Source organism: Bufo gargarizans, chromosome 2, assembly GCF_014858855.1.
Source record: "Bufo gargarizans isolate SCDJY-AF-19 chromosome 2, ASM1485885v1, whole genome shotgun sequence".
In the NCBI taxonomy this organism is placed as follows: Eukaryota; Metazoa; Chordata; class Amphibia; order Anura; family Bufonidae; genus Bufo; species Bufo gargarizans.
In genome coordinates, this window is record NC_058081.1 from 33,413,589 (window position 1) to 33,434,549 (window position 20,961).

At 43.1% G+C, this 20,961-nt stretch overlaps 1 protein-coding gene across 1 annotated transcript in view; it reads left to right on the forward strand.

Moving 5' to 3' along the window:
* LOC122927159 (venom factor-like) overlaps window positions 1-20,961 on the forward strand; it is a 216,422-nt gene that overhangs the window by 141,142 nt on the left and 54,319 nt on the right. The window contains exons 29-32 of the mRNA XM_044278756.1: window positions 12,161-12,321; window positions 12,751-12,909; window positions 16,123-16,182; window positions 17,984-18,074. Of these exons, the coding sequence (XP_044134691.1) occupies window positions 12,161-12,321; window positions 12,751-12,909; window positions 16,123-16,182; window positions 17,984-18,074 (471 nt within the window). The remainder of the gene's footprint in view (window positions 1-12,160; window positions 12,322-12,750; window positions 12,910-16,122; window positions 16,183-17,983; window positions 18,075-20,961) is intronic.

Consider the following 20,961-nt stretch of genomic DNA (forward strand, 5'->3'; position numbering starts at 1 on the left):
ATACTACACCACACAGGATAGCTGACAGATCCTCTATACTACACCACACAGGAGAGCTGACAGATCCTCTATACTACACCACACTGGAGAGCCGACAGATCCTCTATACTACACCGCACAGGAGAGCTGACAGATCCTCTATACTGCACCGCACAGGAGAGCTGACAGATCCTCTATACTACACCCCACAGGAGAGCCGACAGATCCTCTATACTACACCACACAGGAGAGCTGACAGATCCTCTATACTACACCACACAGAAGAGCTGGCAGATCCTCTATACTACACCACACTGGAGAGCTGACAGATCTTCTATACTACACCACAAAGGGAAGCTGACAGACCCTCTATACTACACCACAAAGGGGAGCTGACAGATCTTCTATACTACACCACACAGGAGAGCGGACAGATCCTCTGTACTACACCCCACAGGAGAGCCGACAGATCCTCTATACTACACCCCACAGGAGAGCCGACAGATCCTCTATACTACACCACACAGAAGAGCTGGCAGATCCTCTACGCTACACCACACAGGAGAGCTGACAGATCCTCTATACTACACCACACAGGAGAGCCGACAGATCCTCTATACTACACCACACAGGAGAGCTGACAGATCCTCTATACTACACCACACAGGAGAGCTGACAGATCTTCTATACTACACCACAAAGGGGAGCTGACAGATCTTCTATACTACACCACACAGGAGAGCGGACAGATTCTCACAGTTTCTATCCAACAAAGCTAGATCCAGCCCTGTCACATACAGTATCTCAGGAAAATGAGTACACCGTTCACATTTTTGTAATTATTATATATATTTTTTTTCATGGAACACTGAAGATCTGACACTTTAATACAATTTTAAGTAGTCAGTGTATGGCCTGTATAACAGTGTCAATTGGGCATGCCCTCAAAATAACAACACACAGCCATTAATGTCTAAACCGCTGGCAACAAAGGTCAGTACACCTCTATGTGAAAAATGGCCAAATTGTGCCCAATGTGTGAATATTTTTTGTGTCCACCATTATTTTTTAGCACTGCCTTAACTCACTTGGGCATTGAGTTCATCAGAGCTTCACAGGTTGCCACTGGAATCCTCTTTCACTCCTCCATGATGACATGGTAGAGCTGGTGGATTTTAGGGACCTTGCGCTTCTCCACCTTCCATTTGAGGATGCCTGAGAGATGCTCAATAAGTTTTAGGTCTGGAGACATGCTTGGCCAATCCAACACCATTACCCTGGATTTCTTTAGCAAGGCAGTGGTCACCTTGGACGTGTGTTTGAGGTTTTTATCATGTTGGAATGCTGCCTTGCGGACCAGTTTCCGAAGAGAGGGGATCATGCTCTGCTTCAGTATGTCACAGTACATGTTGGCATTCATGGTTCTCTCAATGAACTGTTGCTCTCCACAGTTGACAGCACTCATGCAACCCCAAACCATGACACTCCCACCACAATGCTTGATTGTAGGCAAGACACACTTGTCTTTGTACTCTTCACCTGGTTGCCGCCACACACGCTTGACACCATCTGAGCCAAATAAGTTTATCTTGGTCTCATCAGACCACAGTACTTGGTTCCAGTAATCCATGTCCTTAGTGGCGGGCTTTCTTGTGCATCATCTTTAGAAGAGGTTTCCTTCTGGGATGACGGTCATGGTCTTCCTTCTGGGCGTGCGGTATATGGTCTGAGCACTGACAGGCTGACCGCTCAACCCCTTTAACATCTGCAGAAATGCCAGCAGCACTCATGCGTCTATTTTGAAAAGAAAACCTCTGGATATGACACTGGGCACGTGCACTCAACTTCTTTGGTTGACCATGGCGAGGCCTGTTCTGAGTGGAACCTGTCTTGTTAAACCGCTGTATGGTCTTGGTCAATGTGCTGCAGCTCAGTTTCAGGGTATTAGCAATCTTCTTATAGCCTAGGCCCTCTTAATGTAGAGCAACTATTATTATTTTTTCAGATCTTCAGAGAGCTCTTTACCATGAGGAGCCATGTTGAACTTCTGGTGACAAGTATAAGAGAGTGTGAGAGCAATAACACCAAATTTTACATACCTGCTCCCAGTGTCATACTGCCAATATAAGCAGACCATGCAGCTGCTATGGGGCCTGGATGCAAGGAAGGCCCCACCACTTTTCTTCTGTTCCAGGCCCTGCTTGCTTCCCCTATGCTCAGTCAGGGCTCCGGAGTGGGGAATTTCCCAGCTTAGAAGTCCCTGCTTTGACTCCATATATGGATGTGTCCATACAGTGCTGCCCATAATTATTCATACCCCTGGCAAATTTTGACTTAAAGTTACCTTTATTCAACCAGCAAGTAATTTTTTTTATTTTACGGGAAATCACATAGGTGTCTCCCAAAAGATAATAAGACGATGTACAAGAGGCATTATTGTGGATAAAAAAAAAACTGCTTTTATTTACATTTGAGCAAAAAGTGTCCAGTCCAAAATTATTCATACCCTTCTCAATAATCAATAGAAAAGCCTTTATTGGCTATTACAGCAATCAAACGCTTCCTATAATTGCAGACCAGCTTTTTGCATGTCTCCACAGGTATTTTTGGCCATTCATCTTTAGCAATGAGCTCCAAATCTTTCAGGTTGGAGGGTCTTCTTGCCATCACCCTGATCTTTTTCTTCCTGCACAGATTCTCAATTGGATTCAAGTCTGGACTCTGGCTGGGCCACTCCAAAACGTTAATGTTGTCTGCTAACCATTTCTTCACCACTTTTGCTGTGTGTTTTGGGTCATTGTCATTCTGAAATGTCCATTGGTGCCCAAGGCCAAGTTTCTCTGCAGACTGCCTGATGTTGTCGTTGAGAATCCTCATGTATTGCTCTTTTTTCATGGTGCCGTTTACTGTGATTAGGTTCCCTGGTTCATTGGCTGAAAAACACCCCCAAAGCATTAGGTTCCCACCACCATGTTTGACAGTGGGGATGGTGTTCTTTGGGTTGAAGGCTTCTCCTTTTTTACGCCAACTGGACACTTTTTGCTCAAATGTAAATAAAAGCTGAGAAATGTTTTTTTTTTTCCACAATAATGCCTCTTGTACATCGTCTTATTATCTTTTGGGAGACATCTATGTCATTTCCCGTCAAAACATTACTTGCTGGTTGAATAAAAGTAACTTTAAGTCAAAATTTGCCAGGGGTATGAATAATTATGGGCAGCACTGTATATGGAATCAGTGTTATGAACATGAAAGGGGTATTCCCAAGCATGATCACTATGCTTGGGGGACACCCTGTGTATACAAGTCTAATTTAGACTTTATTTTTGAAATGTTTCAGTGAGGATTCAAACTCACAACTATCTACATTAAAGACAAGAACCTTAACCACTGGGCTATAGAGCTCAATGCTAAGTAGTTAATGAAAAACCTCAGAGATGTGTCTCCCATACAAGAGAAACTTCTATGAGGTTTTTAACCACCTCAGCCCCCCTAGCTGAAACACCCTTAATGACCAGGCCACTACTTTCACCGTTTATTGCTCGGTCATGCAACTTACCACCCAAATGAATTTTACCTCCTTTTCTTCTCACTAATAGAGCTTTCATTTGGTGGTATTTCATTGCTGCTGACATTTTTTATTTTTTTGTTATTAATCGAAATTTAACTATTTTTTTGCAAAAAAATAAAAAAATGTACTTTCAGTTGTAATTTTTTTTTTTTTAAAACGACATCCATATATAAATTTTTTGCTAAATTTGTTATACATGTCTTTGATTAAAAAAAAATGTTTGGGCAAAAAAAAAATGGTTTGGGTAAAAGTTATAGCGTTTACAAACTATGGTACAAAAATGTGAATTTCCGCTTTTTGAAGCAGCTCTGACTTTCTGAGCACCTGTCATGTTTCCTGAGGTTCTACAATGCCCAGACAGTAGAAAAACCCCACAAATGACCCTATTTCGGAAAGTAGACACCCTAAGGTATTTGCTGATGGGCATAGTGAGTTCATAGAACTTTTTATTTTTTGTCACAAGTTAGCGGAAAATGATGATTTATTTTTTATTTTTATTTTTTCTTACAAAGTCTCATATTCCACTAACTTGTGACAAAAAATAAAAACTTCCATGAACTCACTATGCCCATCACAAAATACCTTGGGGTGTCTTCTTTCCAAAATCGGGTAACTTGTGGGGTAGTTATACTGCCCTGGCATTTTAGAGGCCCAGATGCGTGAGAAGAAGTTTGAAATCAAAATCTATAAAAAATTGACCGGTGAAATCCGAAAGGTGCTCTTTGGAATGTGTGCCCCTTTGCCCACCCAGGCTGCAAAAAAGTGTCACACATCTGGTATCGCCATACTCAGGAGAAGTTGGGGAATGTGTTTTGGGGTGTCATTTTACATATACCCATGCTGGGTGAGAGAAATATCTTGGCAAAAGACAACATTTCCCATTTTTTTATACAAAGTTGGCATTTGACCAAGATATTTATCTCACCCAGCATGGGTATATGTAAAATGACACCCAAAAACACATTCCCCAACTTCTCCTGAGTACGGCGATACCACATGTGTGAAACTTTTTTGCAGCCAAGGTGGGCAAAGGGGCACACATTCTAAAGAGCACCTTTTGGATTTCACAGGCCATTTTTTACACATTTTGATTGCAAACTACTTCTCACGCATATGGACCCCTAAAATGTCAGGGCAGTATAACTACCCCACAAGTGACCCCATTTTGGAAAGAAGACACCCCAAGGTATTTCATGATGGGCATAGTGAGTTCATGGAAGTTTTTATTTTTTGTCACAAGTTAGTGGAATATTAGACTTTGTAAGAAAAAATAAATAAATCATCATTTTCTGCTAACTTGTGACAAAAAATAAAAAATTCTAGGAACTTGCCATGCCCCTCACGGAATACCTTCGGGTGTCTTCTTTCCAAAATGGGGTCACTTGTGGGGTAGTTATACTGCCCTGGCATTTTAGGGGTCCAGATGCGTGAGAAGTAGTTTGAAATCAAAATCTGTAAAAAATGGCCTGTGAAATCCGAAAGGTGCTCTTTGGAATGTGGGCCCCTTTGCCCACCTAGGCTGCAAAAAAGTGTCACACATGTGGTATCGCCGTACTCAGGAGAAGTTGGGAATGTGTTTTGGGGTGTCATTTTACATATACCCATGCTGGGTGAGATAAATATCTCGGCAAAAGTCAACTTTTCCCATTTTTTTATACAAAGTTGGCATTTGGCCAATATATTTCTCTCACCCAGCATGGGTATATGTAAAATGACACCCCAAAACACATTCGCCAACTTCTCCTGAGTACGGCGATACCACATGTGTGACACTTTTTTGCAGCCTAGGGGCGCACAGGGGCCCAAATCCCTTTTAGGAGGGCATTTTTAGACATTTGGATCCCAGAATTCTTCTCACGCTTTCGGGCCCCTAAAATGCAAGGGCAGTATAAATACCTTACATGTGACCCCATTTTAGAAAAAAGACACCCCAAGGTATTCAATGAGGGGCATGGCGAGTTCATAGAATTTTTTTTTTTTTTGGCACAAGTTAGCGGAAATAGATTTTTTTTTAGTTTTTTCTCACAAAGTCTCACTTTCCGCTAACTTGGGACAAAAATTTCAATCTTTCATGGACTCATTATGCCCCTCAGCGAATACCTTGGGGTGTCTTCTTTCCAAAATGGGGTCATTTGTGGGGTGTTTGTACTGCCCTGGCATTTGAGGGTCTCCGCAATCATTACATGTATGGCCAGCATTAGGAGTTTCTGCTATTCTCCTTATATTGAGCATACAGGTAATGAGATATTTTTTTCCGTTCAGCCTCTGGGCTGAAAGAAAAAAATGAACGGCACAGATTTCTTCATTTGCATCGATCAATGTGGATAAAAAAATCTCTGCCAAAAAAGAAAAAGGAGGGGAAAGGCGTCTGCCAGGACATAGGAGCTCCGCCCAACATCCATACCCACTTAGCTCGTATGCACTGGCAAACCCGATTTCTCCATTCACATCAATCGATGTGGATGAATAAATCATTGCCGGAATTTTTTTTTTTTATATATATATATATATACAAAGTGTTTGCCAAAGCATATGAACACCGCCGCCTCCTCAGCTCGGCAAACGTATCTTTTACTGCAGAGGAGAAATCTCGTCTTGCAGCGCCGCATACACCGACTTTTGTGTAATCTGACAGCAGCGCAATGCTTCTGTCAGAATGCACATCAGTGCTGCAGCTAGTCGATCGGTTGGTCCACCTGGAAGGTAAAAAAAACAAAAGAAAAAACCAGGCCGCAACGCAATAAATTTTATTAACTTTATAATAACTTTAGAACAGAACATATAAACTTTATTTAACCTTTGAAACTGAACGTTAACTTTTTTGCATACCAGTGAATTTTTTTTTTTTTTTACCTTTATAGGACAAACCTCTCCTTCCCCATGGGACAATGTGCAAAGCGCAAAACGCCCAAAGATGTGGCGAAGTACATTATGCACTTTATCCCAGGTGAAAGGAGAGGTTTCTAGCAGCTTTGTGTGAATGGGCCCTAATAGCCCTGTGTGCCTGTCCTGTGAGATGTGATCCCTATGCTAAGTGTACCTGTGTGTGGTACTTCCAGAAACACTCTCCAAAGCATAGGGCAGGGTGGTCAGGGCAGTCAGGACAGAAATAGCGGGTGTCTCGCCTTATTCCACTCCTGCTACAGACACAACATTTTTTTTCGGGGTGGCGGTCGGTTTGAGGTTCCAGCAACGACACTGGGGAAATGTTTCTCATGTAGACGGCTAACTACACTAGTGGATGGGGCCACGGAACCTCCTGGATACAGGAGGTTCGCGATGATCTCTTCCTGAAATTTGAGGAAGGATCCTGTTCTCCCAACCTTACTGTAGAGAACAAAACTATTATACAGAGCCAATTGAATCAAATATACAGACACCTTCTTATACCAGCGTCTTGTCCTGCGGGAGAGTAAATAAGGAGCCAACATCTGGTCATTGAAGTCCACCCCTCCCATGAGCAAATTATAGTCGTGGACACAGAGGGGCTTTTCAATGACACTGGTTGCCCTTTCAATTTGGATTGTCGTGTCTGCGTGAATGGAGGAGAGCATGTAAATGTCACGCTTGTCTCTCCATTTCACGGCAAGCAGTTCTTCGTACACAAGGCAGCCCTCTCCCCCCTTGCAAGACGGGTGGTAATGAGCCGTTGGGGGAAGCCCGCGCGACTAGTTCGCGCGGTGCCACAGCAGCCAATCTGTTCTAGAAACAAATGCCTGAAGAGAGCCACACATGTGTAGAAATTGTCCACATAAAGATGGTACCCCTTGCCAAATAAGGGTGACACCAAGTCCCAGACTGTCTTCCCACTGCTCCCCAGGTAGTCAGGGCAACCGACCGGCTCCAGGGTCTGATCTTTTCCCTCATAGATCCGAAATTTGTGGGTATAGCCTGTGGCCCTTTCACAGAGCTTATACAATTTGACCCCATACCGGGCGCGCTTGCTTGGGATGCATTGTTTGAAGCCAAGGCGCCCGGTAAAATGTATAAGGGACTCGTCTACGCAGATGTTTTGCTCAGGGGTATACAAATCTGCAAATTTCTGGTTGAAGTATTCTATGAGGGGCCGAATTTTGTGGAGCCGGTCAAAAGCTGGGTGGCCTCTGGGACGGGAGGTGGTGTCGCTAAAGTGCAGGAAACGCAGGATGGTCTCAAAACGTGTCCTGGAGATAGCAGCAGAGAACATGGGCATGTGATGAATCGGGTTCGTGGACCAATATGGCCGCAATTCATGCTTTTTGGTTAGACCCATGTTCAGGAGAAGGCCCAGAAAAATTTCAAATTCGGACACTTGGACTGGTTTCCACCGGAAAGACTGGGCATAAGAGCTTCCCGGGTTGGCGGATATAAATTGAGTGGCATACCGATTTGTTTCTGCCACGACTATATCCAAGAGCTCCGCAGTCAAGAACAGCTCAAAAAATCCCAGGGCCGAACCGATCTGAACTGTCTCAACCTGAACTCCAGACTGGGCGGTGAAAGGGGGAAGTTGGGGACTGCCAATCAGGGTTTGCCAGCACCTCAGGGATTCTAGGGGGTCTATGGGCCCATCTTTGCGGTGCCTGCGACGGGGTAACTATTGCACGTGCCACCGTACCAGCTTGAACTGCCCTTCTGGTGCTCGCCACTTCACCATGTTGTATGGCAGTGCTGGTACTAGGTCCAGGATGGGCTGCGCTGCTGGTGTATGCCTCACCACGTAATCCGACAGCACCAGCCCCACTCTGCTGCCCTTTAAACGGATCCTGCGCAACCTGTGGTCTAGCGACACGGGGCCGGGTACGCCTGGTGCTATCAGGGACCTCAACCTCCTCGTCCGAACTTTGGGTCAGACTGCCACCGTTTTTCTACAGGTTCATATTCTGACCCGCTAGATTCATCAGATGAGGGTTCCCATTCCTCATCCGACTGGGTCAGAAGTCTGTAGGCCTCTTCAGAAGAATACCCCCTGTTTGACATTTGGGCAACTAAATTTAGGGGTATTCCCTGAGACTACCCAAGAAAAAAAGCAAGCCTGTCTTACAAATGGGAGGCTAGCGAAGTACCAGAGGCCGCTGCGGTTGATAAAAAATATCAAAACTGATTTTTTTTATCGCCGCAGCGCTTGTAAAGTGAATGCGCAGTGATAAAAAAATATATATATTTTTGTCACTGCGGTGGGGCGGGCATGGGTGAACGCACGTGTGGGCGACCGATCAGGCCTGATCGGGCAAACACTGCATTTTGGGTGGAGGGGGAGCTAAGGTGACACTAATACAATTATAGATCTGACTGTGATCAGTTTTGATCACTTACAGATACTATAAAAGTACAAATGCTGATTAGCGATACGCTGATCAGCGAATAAGTGACTGCTAAACGATCGCTAACTACCTAACCAAGGGACCTAAACTATCCTAAAACTGTAAGTCAATACCAGTGAAAAAAAAAAAAGTGACAGTTTACACTTTTTTCCCTTTCACTAGTGATTGACAGGGACAAGAAGGGGTGATCAAGGGGTTAATTGGGGTGATGGAGGGTGATCTAGGGGCTAAGTGTGGTGTTGGTGGGTACTCACAGTGATGTGTGCTCCTCTGCTCCTCTGCTGGAACCAACCGACCAAAAGGACGAGCAGAGGAGCACAGCAGCCATTTAACACATCATATTTACAAAATATGATGTGTTAACTGGCTTCTGATTCGTTTTTTTGAAAATCATCAACCTGCCAGCGACGATCATTGGCTGGCAGGTTAATGACGAACTTGTCTTTTAAATTTTGCCGGCCCACGATGCGCATGCGCGGCCCGGCTTTCCCGAAATCTCGCGTCTCGCGAGAGGACGCACCGGCGCGTCCACCCAGAGTAACAGGACCGCCGCAAATACGCAATCCTGCCTACGGCGGTCCTGAGGAGGTTAATACAAGAGAAACTTCTATGATGTTTTTCAGCAATGACAGCATTAAGCTCTATAGCCCAGTGGTTAAGGTTCTTGACTTTAATGTGGATGGTTGTGAGTTAAAATCCCCACAGAAAAGTTTTAAAAATAGGGTCTAAATAAAACTTCAATACACAGAAATCACTTCATAACTTTTTTTTTTCTTTTCATCGTGATATTCTGACCCTTATAACTTTTTTATAGTTATGTCTATGGAGATTTATGGGGGCTCATTTTTTTTTGTGGTACGATCTGTTATTTTGGCAATACCATTTTGGGGTGTGTATGACTTGACCACTTTTTATTCAATTTTTTTGGGCAATAAAGTGATGAAAAAAATGTGAATCTGACTTTTTAAAATATTTTTCTGTTACGCCATTCACCATATGGGCTAACTTTTTAAAATACCTTAATAATGTGGGCGTTTTCACATGCGGCGATGCCCATAATGCTATTATTTTTTATTTATTTTTTTGGAGAATGGGGGTGATTTTAATTTTAATTTATTTTATTTTTTTTTCAAAACTTTTTTTTTACATTTTTTTTAAGTGGACCACAACTTACAATCATCAGATGTAAATTGCTCCATTAGTCTGTATAGAAATCACAACATCATAGTTCAGTGCTGCCACCTAGTGGCCTAAACTGGGATATACTGACAATGATCCTGGAAGCCGAGTATAGGCTGTGGCTTATTTATAGAACAGGGTGCTTTTCCCGATCTCCCCTGGGGAAAAGCGCGCCTGAAGAGGAATCCCACACTTCCGTTTTTTAACACTCAGATGCTGTGAGTGAGGGAAAGTCATTGCTGTGAGGGGAAAGGGCATGTGGCGTATTCTGGGGCCATAAGGGTGAAGAACTGTTGCATTTTGGGGGCATAATAGGGGTTGGATGACCGTTTTGACCATTAAGATACCGGAGGTTTTTTCATTTTCATTTTTCTTCCCTATCTTCCTTGAGTCATTACTTTTTTATTTTTCCGCTCACATATCCATATGGGGGCTTATTTTTTGCGGTACACGTTGTACAATAATATGGCATACAATGTAGTGGAAATCAGGCAGAAAATTCCAAATGGGGTGAAATAGAAAAAAATAAATTCCTCTACCATTTTACGGTTTTTGTTCCTACGGTGTTCCCTTTGTGGCCAAACTGACCTGTTCCCTTCAGTCTCTGGGTCAGTAGGAATACAATGGGGGTGTGACAGAGGAGGAGCCAGGGCAGGTGGTGGGATGGGCTAGGCTGGGTAGTGGGCGGAGTTAGGGGGCCCAATTCAGATTCTTGCTATGGGGCCCAATGATTTCTATGTACGCCCCTGCCTGCTCCCCATTCACACCTGAGACCTTGTAACACTAACGAGTCACATGACACCGGGAGGGCAGATTTTGACCATTTTCACTTAGGGGTGGACTCACTTTTGTTGACAGCGGTTTTGACATTAATGGCTGTGTGTTGAGTTATTTTGAGGGCACACCAAATTTACATATACTTAACATATACTTATACAAGCTCTGCACTGACTACTTTTCTTCAGCGTTGTCCCATGAAAAGATATAATAAAATATTTACATATATTCACAAAAGTATTCAGATCCAGGTTCTAGTTTGAAAACTGTATAATATATTTCATGGGACAACCTCTTTAATGTACGCTCTGGCTTAAATTTTATGGTATTATTCCTTTTCTTTTCGGTTGATAAAAAGGGATTAATTTCAAATATGTACTGTATGTAGCAGCTACCACTCTGTTGACCGGCATGTGACGTTAATACTGTTAATGAGTAGCACCATGCAAATAGTGTAGAAATACTCCATTATTAGGACAGTACACCACGGCAGTTACAATCTCAGCTGCTGCAACTGTATATGGACCATTCCCAGAGGGGTATCTAAAGGCTCATGGACCCTGGCGCAAGAGTTCAGCTTGGGCCCCCTTTCCCTCAGTGCTTTGTGGCCAGGGAAGCACATAGCCTTTGTGCTGCCTGAGGCAAAAATTTAAACGGTACCCACTACGAAAAAAGTCTTGACCTAACCCCTTCTCTCCAGCCAGAGGTGTTACTTGACCAGCATGCACTTTCTATCATACTGGTGTCTTCTTATGCACCACAAGGGTCTTTGGGCCTCCTCAGGCTCTTGGGCACGGTAGCAACTGCTACCTCTGCATCCCATATAGCTACGCCCCTGACCGCTCCATTGTAAAGCTGTCTTACTTTAGAAAATGGTATTTATCATGTAGAAAAAGTTAATACAAGGCACTTACTAACATATTGTGATTGTCCATATTGAGACCTTTGCTGGCATCATTTATTGTTTTTCATTGCATTATACACTGCTCATATTCAGGGGTTACGACCAACATACAGTCCAGCACCGATGGCCATAGGAAAAAGTGCCTAAGTGAACTCCCATGGTACCAACCACCAGAGAAGCCAGCAGCTTTTTTCTACAACTGCTGGATTGTAGGGTGGTTGTAACCCCTGGACATGAGCAGTGTATAATGCCAGCAATGGAGGCAATATGGACAATCACAATATGTTAGTAAGTGCCTTGTATTAACTTTGTCTACATGATGAAAGCCATTTGCTGAAGTGAGATCACTTTAACTATGTCTAAGATATTGCCATTATTTATTGAAAATATTCTCCATTATACTCTACTACCACCAATATTTACCATCATTTTCTTCAACTTTCCAAGATAAAACTTTCTGGGATGAAGGATCCAAGATGGTCTCTATAGAAGCCACGTCTTATGGTCTCCTTGCTCTTTTGAAAATGGAAACACATGACGCTGTAGATCCAGTGGTTCGTTGGCTTACCGAGCAGCATCGCTATGGTGAAAAATATATTTCAACACAAGTAAGTCATGGAGGCCTAAAGGGGTTGTCCAGAATTAGAAAAAATGGTTTGCACCCCTGCTGTGCTGTGTCAGACATTGTAATTCTTTTCCTTCCTGGTGCATGAGATTGAGTTACAGCAATAAAAGTCCATGGACAATGGTGATGCAACTTCTGGAAAAACAACAAGCCTTTGTTTTTTTCTCTAAATTGCTCTTGCCATTCACCACCAATCTGATGCCTCTACAGGCCTTCTTCATAATGTCTGGTAGGCTACTATGCTGATATGATGCTGGACTGTTCTACACCACCAGTAACTTTGTGTTAGTCTGCTGCTCTACACAACTTTACAATATGTGTCCTTCATTATACATGTAGATGACTTCTGAGATAATACATTGCGCCCATTTTAAGAGGCTTATTTTTTTTTCTTTTTATTGATCTTCTCTAGGCCATAATAATGCTATTTCAGGCTCTGGCCCAATACAATGTGGCTAAACCTGATATAAAGAAGCTGAACATGGATGTTTCATTCCACTTACCTGGAAGAAAAGACAAAACAGTACAACGTATTGATTCACAAAATGCTCTGCGACCTCGATCAGAGGAGGTGAGAACATCTTCTTTGACTACATTAGCGTTATTATGCTGTTAAATGCTGGTGTTGACCATACTTGAGAATGTCCACTTGACTATGTTTGTCGTGTGGAAAAATCCGATGAGGATTCCGCAGCAGAAATTCCAGGGTGAGGCGAGGCTTGCATGCAGTTGCTCGACCATGGACACCTATGCCATGAAGCTCCCTGTGCACAGTTTGTATGCTGATGGTAATGTCAGAGGAGATTTGGAGCTCCACAGTTACTAAGTCAATACAGTGTTGGCTGAAATTTGAGAGTGAGCCTTGAATTACTGCCATGGGTTTACAGTTTAAATTGCCATGGGTCTACACTGCAGGACTGTGCCATGCCAATATATCATTAACAATAGTTTCCATCTTCTGCTTGGGTATCACCAATCTGTTTTGCAACTGAACCTAATGAATGTCACTGCCTAATAATAATCTTCGGCAGCACCTTACAAATCAGAGAGAACTTGCACAGACAATTCAGACATTACAGGATAAGACTACTTGCACACTCGCGTTTGGTGCGGATCCATCATGGATCTGCACAGACGGATCCGTTCAGATAATACAACAGCATGCATCCGTTCAGAACGGATCCATTTGTATTATCTTTAACATAAATGGCAGATCCGTTTTTTCCAATACATTTTTTCATTGTGATCAGAATCCTGATCAGAATTCAAATGTAATCCATTTTCACACGTTTTTCCGGATCTGGCGGCAGTTTCGGCGACGGAATTGCCCGCTGGATTCAAACAATGCTAGTGTGAAAGTACCCTTACTATGTAGTAGGAGATAAGTGCCCCAAGAGGTAAAAGTGCTCTTTTTGTAAAATGGTTCCACCTTCTTGTCTAGTAATAGCTTATAGTATTAGTAAGCGAAACAGTATGATCCCGTATTTGTGTGTGCACAGATTTGAAGTGCATGGAGTGTTGGAGATACTGCTGGATGGAAGGATCAGATTGTGAGGCGTAATGTAGAAACATGGTGAGCAGAGAAGAGGTAGATTAGCACCCTAAGGGCTGTTGGAAATTAATCTGATTGTCCATAGTAGTATATTAGAGAGAACTGGTGCTACTTGAGTGAAGTCTTAAGACTAGGAGGTTCAGGTCATGGATGAGGTTCGTATTTCAGGACATTTTTGGAACAACATAGAGCAAGGAGTTTCAGACATGTACCAAGGTTACCACAGGCCCCCCTCCCACCTTTAATCACCTTACCAGAACAAAGGACACGGACACAGTTTATAACTTCAACTTGTTTTACTGGGTGATAATCGGCCACAGCTTAAACATTTCAACGGCAAAATTAAGCTCCTCCCCCAACCATTCTTCCGGTGCGGTGTGCCAACCCCTGGACACCAGGGGGCACGTGCGCCAAATCTTTTATCACCAGCTCCTTTTGTCTAACTTGCCGCCAGCTGTGACTTCCAACTCCATTCCATACCAGGAACCTCAAAAGAAAAGAAAACACAACATGACCATCCAATCATAAACAATAATATACCGCAAAAAGGGAGGGAGGGCGGGACCAGCTTGCCTTCGCTGTAAAGAGGAAGGGCCAGGAGCATGGAGGGAGTATTTAACTCTTCCCAATGCCACCTCCCCTTCCTGTTCCATAACTCCACCACTCTCCTTTTAACTCTTTAGCTCCCTCTCCGGCATCCCACCCTTCTCCACCATTTACAGCCCGTCGGGAAAACATTTATAGGAGGGGCCATATTTATTAACAACCTGGGATGGGGTAGGGGAACCACCAGTCCCTCAACACCCTCCCTAAACCGTCGGGTGCTGTCCACAAAGAGAAGGTTGTATTCAGAGAGCGAGAGAAGAGAGTTGCTAAAGTCAGAAACTGAGCAAAGTCAGAAGAAGATCAGAACAAATGAATTCCTTTGTTCATGCACAGTAGAATTTGCAAGTTGAGAAATGCCTAGTGAGGAGGTTAAAGATAGAAACAGAGGAAGGTGGGAAGATGGGATTGTCAATGGGGATGTTAAAGGTGCCCATAATGGGAGTATTTCAGATACTTAGAAGCCAGGCAACAAAGTGATCAAGGAACTGGTGGGGTATGCCCTGGGGCTATAGACAACTGGTACTCATGGGGAAATGGGTAGAGATGGATCTAAAGTTGCAGATCTTAAAAGATGAGAATGTGCTATGGTTACTAGAGATAGAAAGTACAACTGATTGCACTATTATGTTCATCAGAGACAACTAAAACCTGCTGAAAATGAAACCATGAAGCCATTGTGAATAGAGCTATAATGCCACTGTGAACAAAACCATGATGCCATTGAGAAGATTAGAGTCAAGATTCCACAAAATGGAGCAATAAAGCCATTGTGAATGGAACTACATGATCCGTCAATGGAGCCTAGGGCTTAAAGGAAACTTGTCATCACTTTCTAAGCCTATTTATCCACTAACTTTTCTATAAATACTTTTAATAATGATATTAAAATCAATTCTGAACAAACTATCAGTTCAGAGAAAAACCTAAAATAAATGTTCCCGCCATATATGTAAATGCCCCTTAGATGAGTCCTGTCTCCTCCGTGATTCAGAGATGAGTCCAGCCACGCCCACAAACGAATAAGACACACCCTCTACGATTGCTCATTTCCACCCCTTCTCTTCTAAGTCTTGCAGCTGCGCAGTATACATTATATGATCAGTGTGAGATTAGGAGTAATGCTGATCTCGAATATTCAAATTGCTAATTTTTATCGTGAATATCGGCACTTCGAGATTTCATGAAGATCTAGAACATAGTGCTATATCTTCGTAATCGCATATATTCTAGATTTTTTTTTCATGAGTGAGGTGACTGGTTCTGCTTATACGCGGGATTGGGGACGTGAGTTTGGCAGGAGGGTAGGATCTTTAGATTCTGTCACTCTTATAACGGGAGGTGGGGTTAGGAATGGGAAGTGATGAGGTAAGCATTTAATTTACATAACTTGAAAAAAAGCAAATGTCGACTGTAAAAGAAGTACTTGGAGGTGTTTAAAAAAACAAAACTCTATGATGATTAGGGTGGGGAAGAACAGGATACTGATGATTCTTTTGGTTAAAAACCGGTGACAGGTTCCCTTTAACAAAGCAGAATAAAATGACTTTGATGTTTTGATGTGATACTCACTGGAGCACATAACAAAATTATGAGGCCATTGCATATGATTGTTCGGCTTCTTTACAGACCAATATAAATGAAGGTTTTTCGGTCAAGGCAACGGGAAGTGGAAAAGCTACATTAACGGTAAGACTGTACATAATATTGAGGCATACTTTGCAGTTATTTTATCTGAAACGTAACCTCCTAACAGTAACGTTAAAATTGGAAAAACCCGCCCAAAAATTTCACATTTTTTTCTTATATATTTTTAATGTGTGTCTGCAGTAAATCTTGTTGGCGCACAACTCAGGGGACACTATTACATTTTTAATTTTAGACTTAAGAACCAATAAAATTTCCCCCCTTTGTGTTCTAGCAGTCATAACTTTTTAATTTTTTCTTCTAAAGTTTTTATTTTTATTTTGCGGGATTAGTTGTAGGTTTTTTAGGAACCATGTTGGGGTATATATTGTGTATTAAATAACTTTTATTATTTTATTTTGTGGATTTTCTTTTAGAGATTTCACTGTGTGGTACAAATAATATAATTTTATTATCTGGGATACTAAAAATGAATATAATGTCACATTTCTATTTATTTTTACTGTTTTTTTTTTTCTCGCCTCCTGCCTCCTGTCAGCTCTGCAGCTGCTCCCTCATTCTCCTCCAGACTGAAGGGGAGGGTGGGGGGGCTGCTTTAACTGCTCATATTGTTTAAAAGATGACATTCCAAGCTTTCAAACAGTACCAGAATGACAGCAATGTGTTCAGTACAGGGGAAGATATCACTGATAGAAATCAGGATTCTGTGAATACTGTTAATTTTACCCTCAATTATTCCCGACTCGATTTCTAACAGTGATTACTACTCTGTTGCTTGGACTTGACTGATCTTGTATGAAAGCCTGGAATGTCAGAGTTCAAACAAAACCATTTGCATGTTTCTAGCTGCTACCATTTATGAGACAGCAGCATCTAATGCAGCCCTCCCCCCTCCATTTTCTGCCCGAGCCCAGCACAGGCAGAACAGTTAGCTACTTTTCCCACTGCCCAAGCTGGACTTTGGCAAACCAGTTAGGTGGTTAAGGGGTTGTCTCACCTCAAACATGGGTGATATATCTCTAGACTATGCCACTAATGTTAGGTAGGTGAGGGTCCCACCTCTCTACAATGGAGCCTGCAAAGTGGTGGAGAGTATGCCTTAATTTTTTTCTATGGGAGAGCCGAAAATAGGTCTTAGCATGCTCAGCCATTTTCGGGAGTTCCATAGAAATGAATGGAGAGTGTACTGCATGAGTGCAGCCACCTTTCCATTCACTTTTATAGGTCTGCCAGAAGTCAGCGTCTGGCTATTTTTTGCGTTCCCATAGAAATAAATGGAAGGCAGACACACATTCTCAGTGCACTCTCTGTCACTTTGTATAATCTATTTTTTAATGTATTTTTACTCGTAGCTTTCCCAGTGGAGCTCACAATCTAAGTTTCCTATCAGGAAACCTGAGTACCCCCACACAAACACATTGAGAACTTACAAACTCCATGCAGATGTTGTCCTTGGTTTGATTCAAATCTAGGACTCCCAGCGCTGCAAGACACCAGTGCTAACCACTGAGCCACGTGGCTGCATGCTGCTCATCCTCAAGATGTTAGCTGTTTGGTCCAGTTACGGGTCAAAATGTAAAAAAAATCGGAAGTTTGCATAGTGACGCTTTTTATCAAGGATTAGAAAAAAAAACATGGCTGCTTTTTTCATAAACAGAGCTCCACCTGTCCATGGTTTGTGTCTGGTATTCCATCCAAGTTCTACTAATGTACAGTGTCTGAGCTGCACCACCGCACACAACCCATGAACAGATTTGGCATGTTTCGAGAAGGAGGCAGTTGTTTTCTAATTGTTAACAACCCTTCAATCTCACATGGGTGTTTATGATCATCCCTTGTTTAGGTGATGGCTGTTTACTATGAGCTAGTGAGAGCGGAGGAACAAGAATGCAAAGACTTTGATCTGTCAGTCACTGTGAATAAAGAAATTCTTGGTAAGTGTTATACTCGATTTCAGAACTGTTCCATCTTAAGATGAGATGTGTTAGCAGATCCAGGCAATTATAGTTGAAGCTTTCTGCCATCTAATGTCTAAGAGGGAACTGGCTCCGTATATCTCATGTATTTCCCATTTTTCAATAGAGTTCATGGTTGTATTATAAGGTGTACACCAGGGGCAACCGCACACAAGGGCTATACCATTCAAGGGGACTTAAGGACCCCTTAAAACCCATTTGTCACTGCTCTTTGCTCCCGAGTTCTCTTCACCTCCATGCTCTGCCACACATAACTTCTTGATTGGATGTGTGCCAGTGTCAGGATCTTGTGTAAAATGGAGCCCAGAGGTGGAAAACATTAATACACTGATCTGTAGTCTGAATCTGTATTAACTTTTTTGCTCTGGTCTGGGAACTGGATTCATTTTAGTTCCGATATCAGACCTAATTTTATTTTTAGGCCTGGTCTGAGGTCTCATTATATTTTGGGAACTTGGTGGGGTCTGAATTAATGTAACTTCTGCCATAATTTTGGGACAGTTTCACTTTTGACTTAATTTGGGGGTCTGGGTCTTAATTTTGGTCTGGTCTGGGTCTGGAACAATTTTAACATCTGTACGAAGGTCTCAAATAATTTTGGAGTTAGTCTATGGTCTCAACTAATTTTAGGGTTTAGTCTGAGATCATCTGATCTGAGATTCCTCATTAACTTTGAAGTTTAGTATGGGGCATGAATTAATTTATTTGGGGGTCCTATCTGGATCACAATTCTGGTTTTGGTCTGGGATCTGAGCTCTCAATCGATGTTACGTCTCAGGTCTACGTTAATTTTGGTGTTTGGTTTTGGGTCTGTATTAACGCTAGGATCCGGTGTCGTTGTAAGGTGTATTTATTTAAGAGTCTAATCTGAGATGATAATTTTATTTTGGAGTCCAGGATGCTGACACGCGGCACCCCGACGATCAGCTGTATGAAGAGGAGGCAGTGCTTCCTGGTCATTACACTATGCGTTGTCTCCTCTGGAGCAGAGAAGTAGTATAAATACAAGCAATGGCGCCATTCACCTGAATGCAGTGAGTACTTTTATTCCACTGCACTTGCGAGACGACAAGCAGTGTAATGAAGAGTAAGCAGCGCTCTCATGTGGAGCACTGCCTCCTCTTCATCCAGCTGATTGGCGGGGATGCCGGTTGTCAGGCCCCCACCGATCAGATGCTGATGACCTATCCTGAGAATATGTCATCAATAGATCTGGATGGACCCTTTAAAGGGGTTCTGCACCTTCATTTAACTGATGATCTATCCTCTGGATAGATCATCAGCTTCTGATCGGCGGGGTAAAGTTATTACCACATAAAGTGACACATTTGTCAGATTTGTCAAGTGTCAGATTTGCCAAAAATGGCTTGGTCCCGAAAGGGTTAAAGGGGTTCTGCACCTTCATTTAACTGATGATCTATCCTCTGGATAGATCATCAGCTTCTGATCGGTGGGGGTCCGACACCCGGGACCCCCGGCGATCAGCTGTTTGAGAAGGCAGCGGCGCTCCAGCAGCGCCGCGGCCTTCTCACTGTTTACCACCGGGCCGCCCGCCCACCGACGTCACGACTTGTATCAACTAGAGTGGGCGCGGCTAAGCTCTGTTCACTTGAATGGAGCTTAGCCGCGCCCACTCTAGTTGATACAAGTCGTGAGGTCAGTGGGCGGGTGGCCCGGCGGTAAACAGTGAGAAGGCCGCGGCGCTGCTGGAGCGCCGCTGCCTTCTAAAACAGCTGATCGGCGGGGGTCCCGGGTGTCGGACCCCCACCGATCAGAAGCTGATGATCTATCCAGAGGATAGATCATCAGTTAAATGAAGGTGCAGAACCCCTATAACCCTTTCGGGACCAAGCCATTTTTGGCAAATCTGACATGTGTCACTTTATGTGGTAATAACTTTAAAACGCTTTTACTTATCCAGATTGTTTTCTCGTCACATATTGTACTTCATGACAGTGGTAAAATTAAGTCAGCACAGTTTTGGTGCCGTACCTATAAGCTAGGAAAACCTAACAGTATAAAGTAGGCCAGCCGGACATAGTAGTAGCTGGCCTACTTTATACTCTTAGGTTTTCCTAGCTTATAGGCACGGCACCAAATCCGTGCTGTACGCTTGCTTGCAGAGACCACTGCCTTTAGGACATTTGTTAGTTTTCAAGCTTATTTGATGACTCAAAGTGTGGCTTTCATAGTGGGTTCATGTACCACGGCTCCCACAGAATACAGTTGGATTTACAACCCTATCTAACTGCTAATAGCACAGCAAGCATTTGCAATGGCTGTGCATTAGGCACACTTGATGAGTCAAAGAGCTGATTGCATAGTGGGCTCATGCACCACGGCGTCCGCAGTTATTTGGTTGGATTGAAACCCTGCCTAACTGGTAGCAGCACTGAAAGCATAGCGAGGGCAGTACACTGCCTGCAAAGTGATAAGGGTGAGAGTTAGTGCACATGCTTCCCCCCCCCCCCCAAATTCACTGAATACTTTCCATCTATCAGTGGAGTGGTGACTGGATTTTTAACCATTTTTGTTATTTTGGTTCATTAATTACAATTAAATAAGTGTACCACGTTCACATTCAGGTTTTACTTGTAGTACTAATAAAAGCGAAGTATTAATTCTCACCTGGGGCAAGATGGGTTCAACGCCTGTTCAGGCATCTGTAAATAAAGGATATTATATACACATACATTTTAGAGGGTCCGTGACTGTGGGGATCAGAACCAGTTTCAGCTGGCATTAGGATCCTGTGATTGACTAGACTGTACAGACTAGCCAATCAGAGCGATCGGCCGGGGACCGCCCTCATTGTAGCCAGGAGATCATACGAGCTCTTACTAGG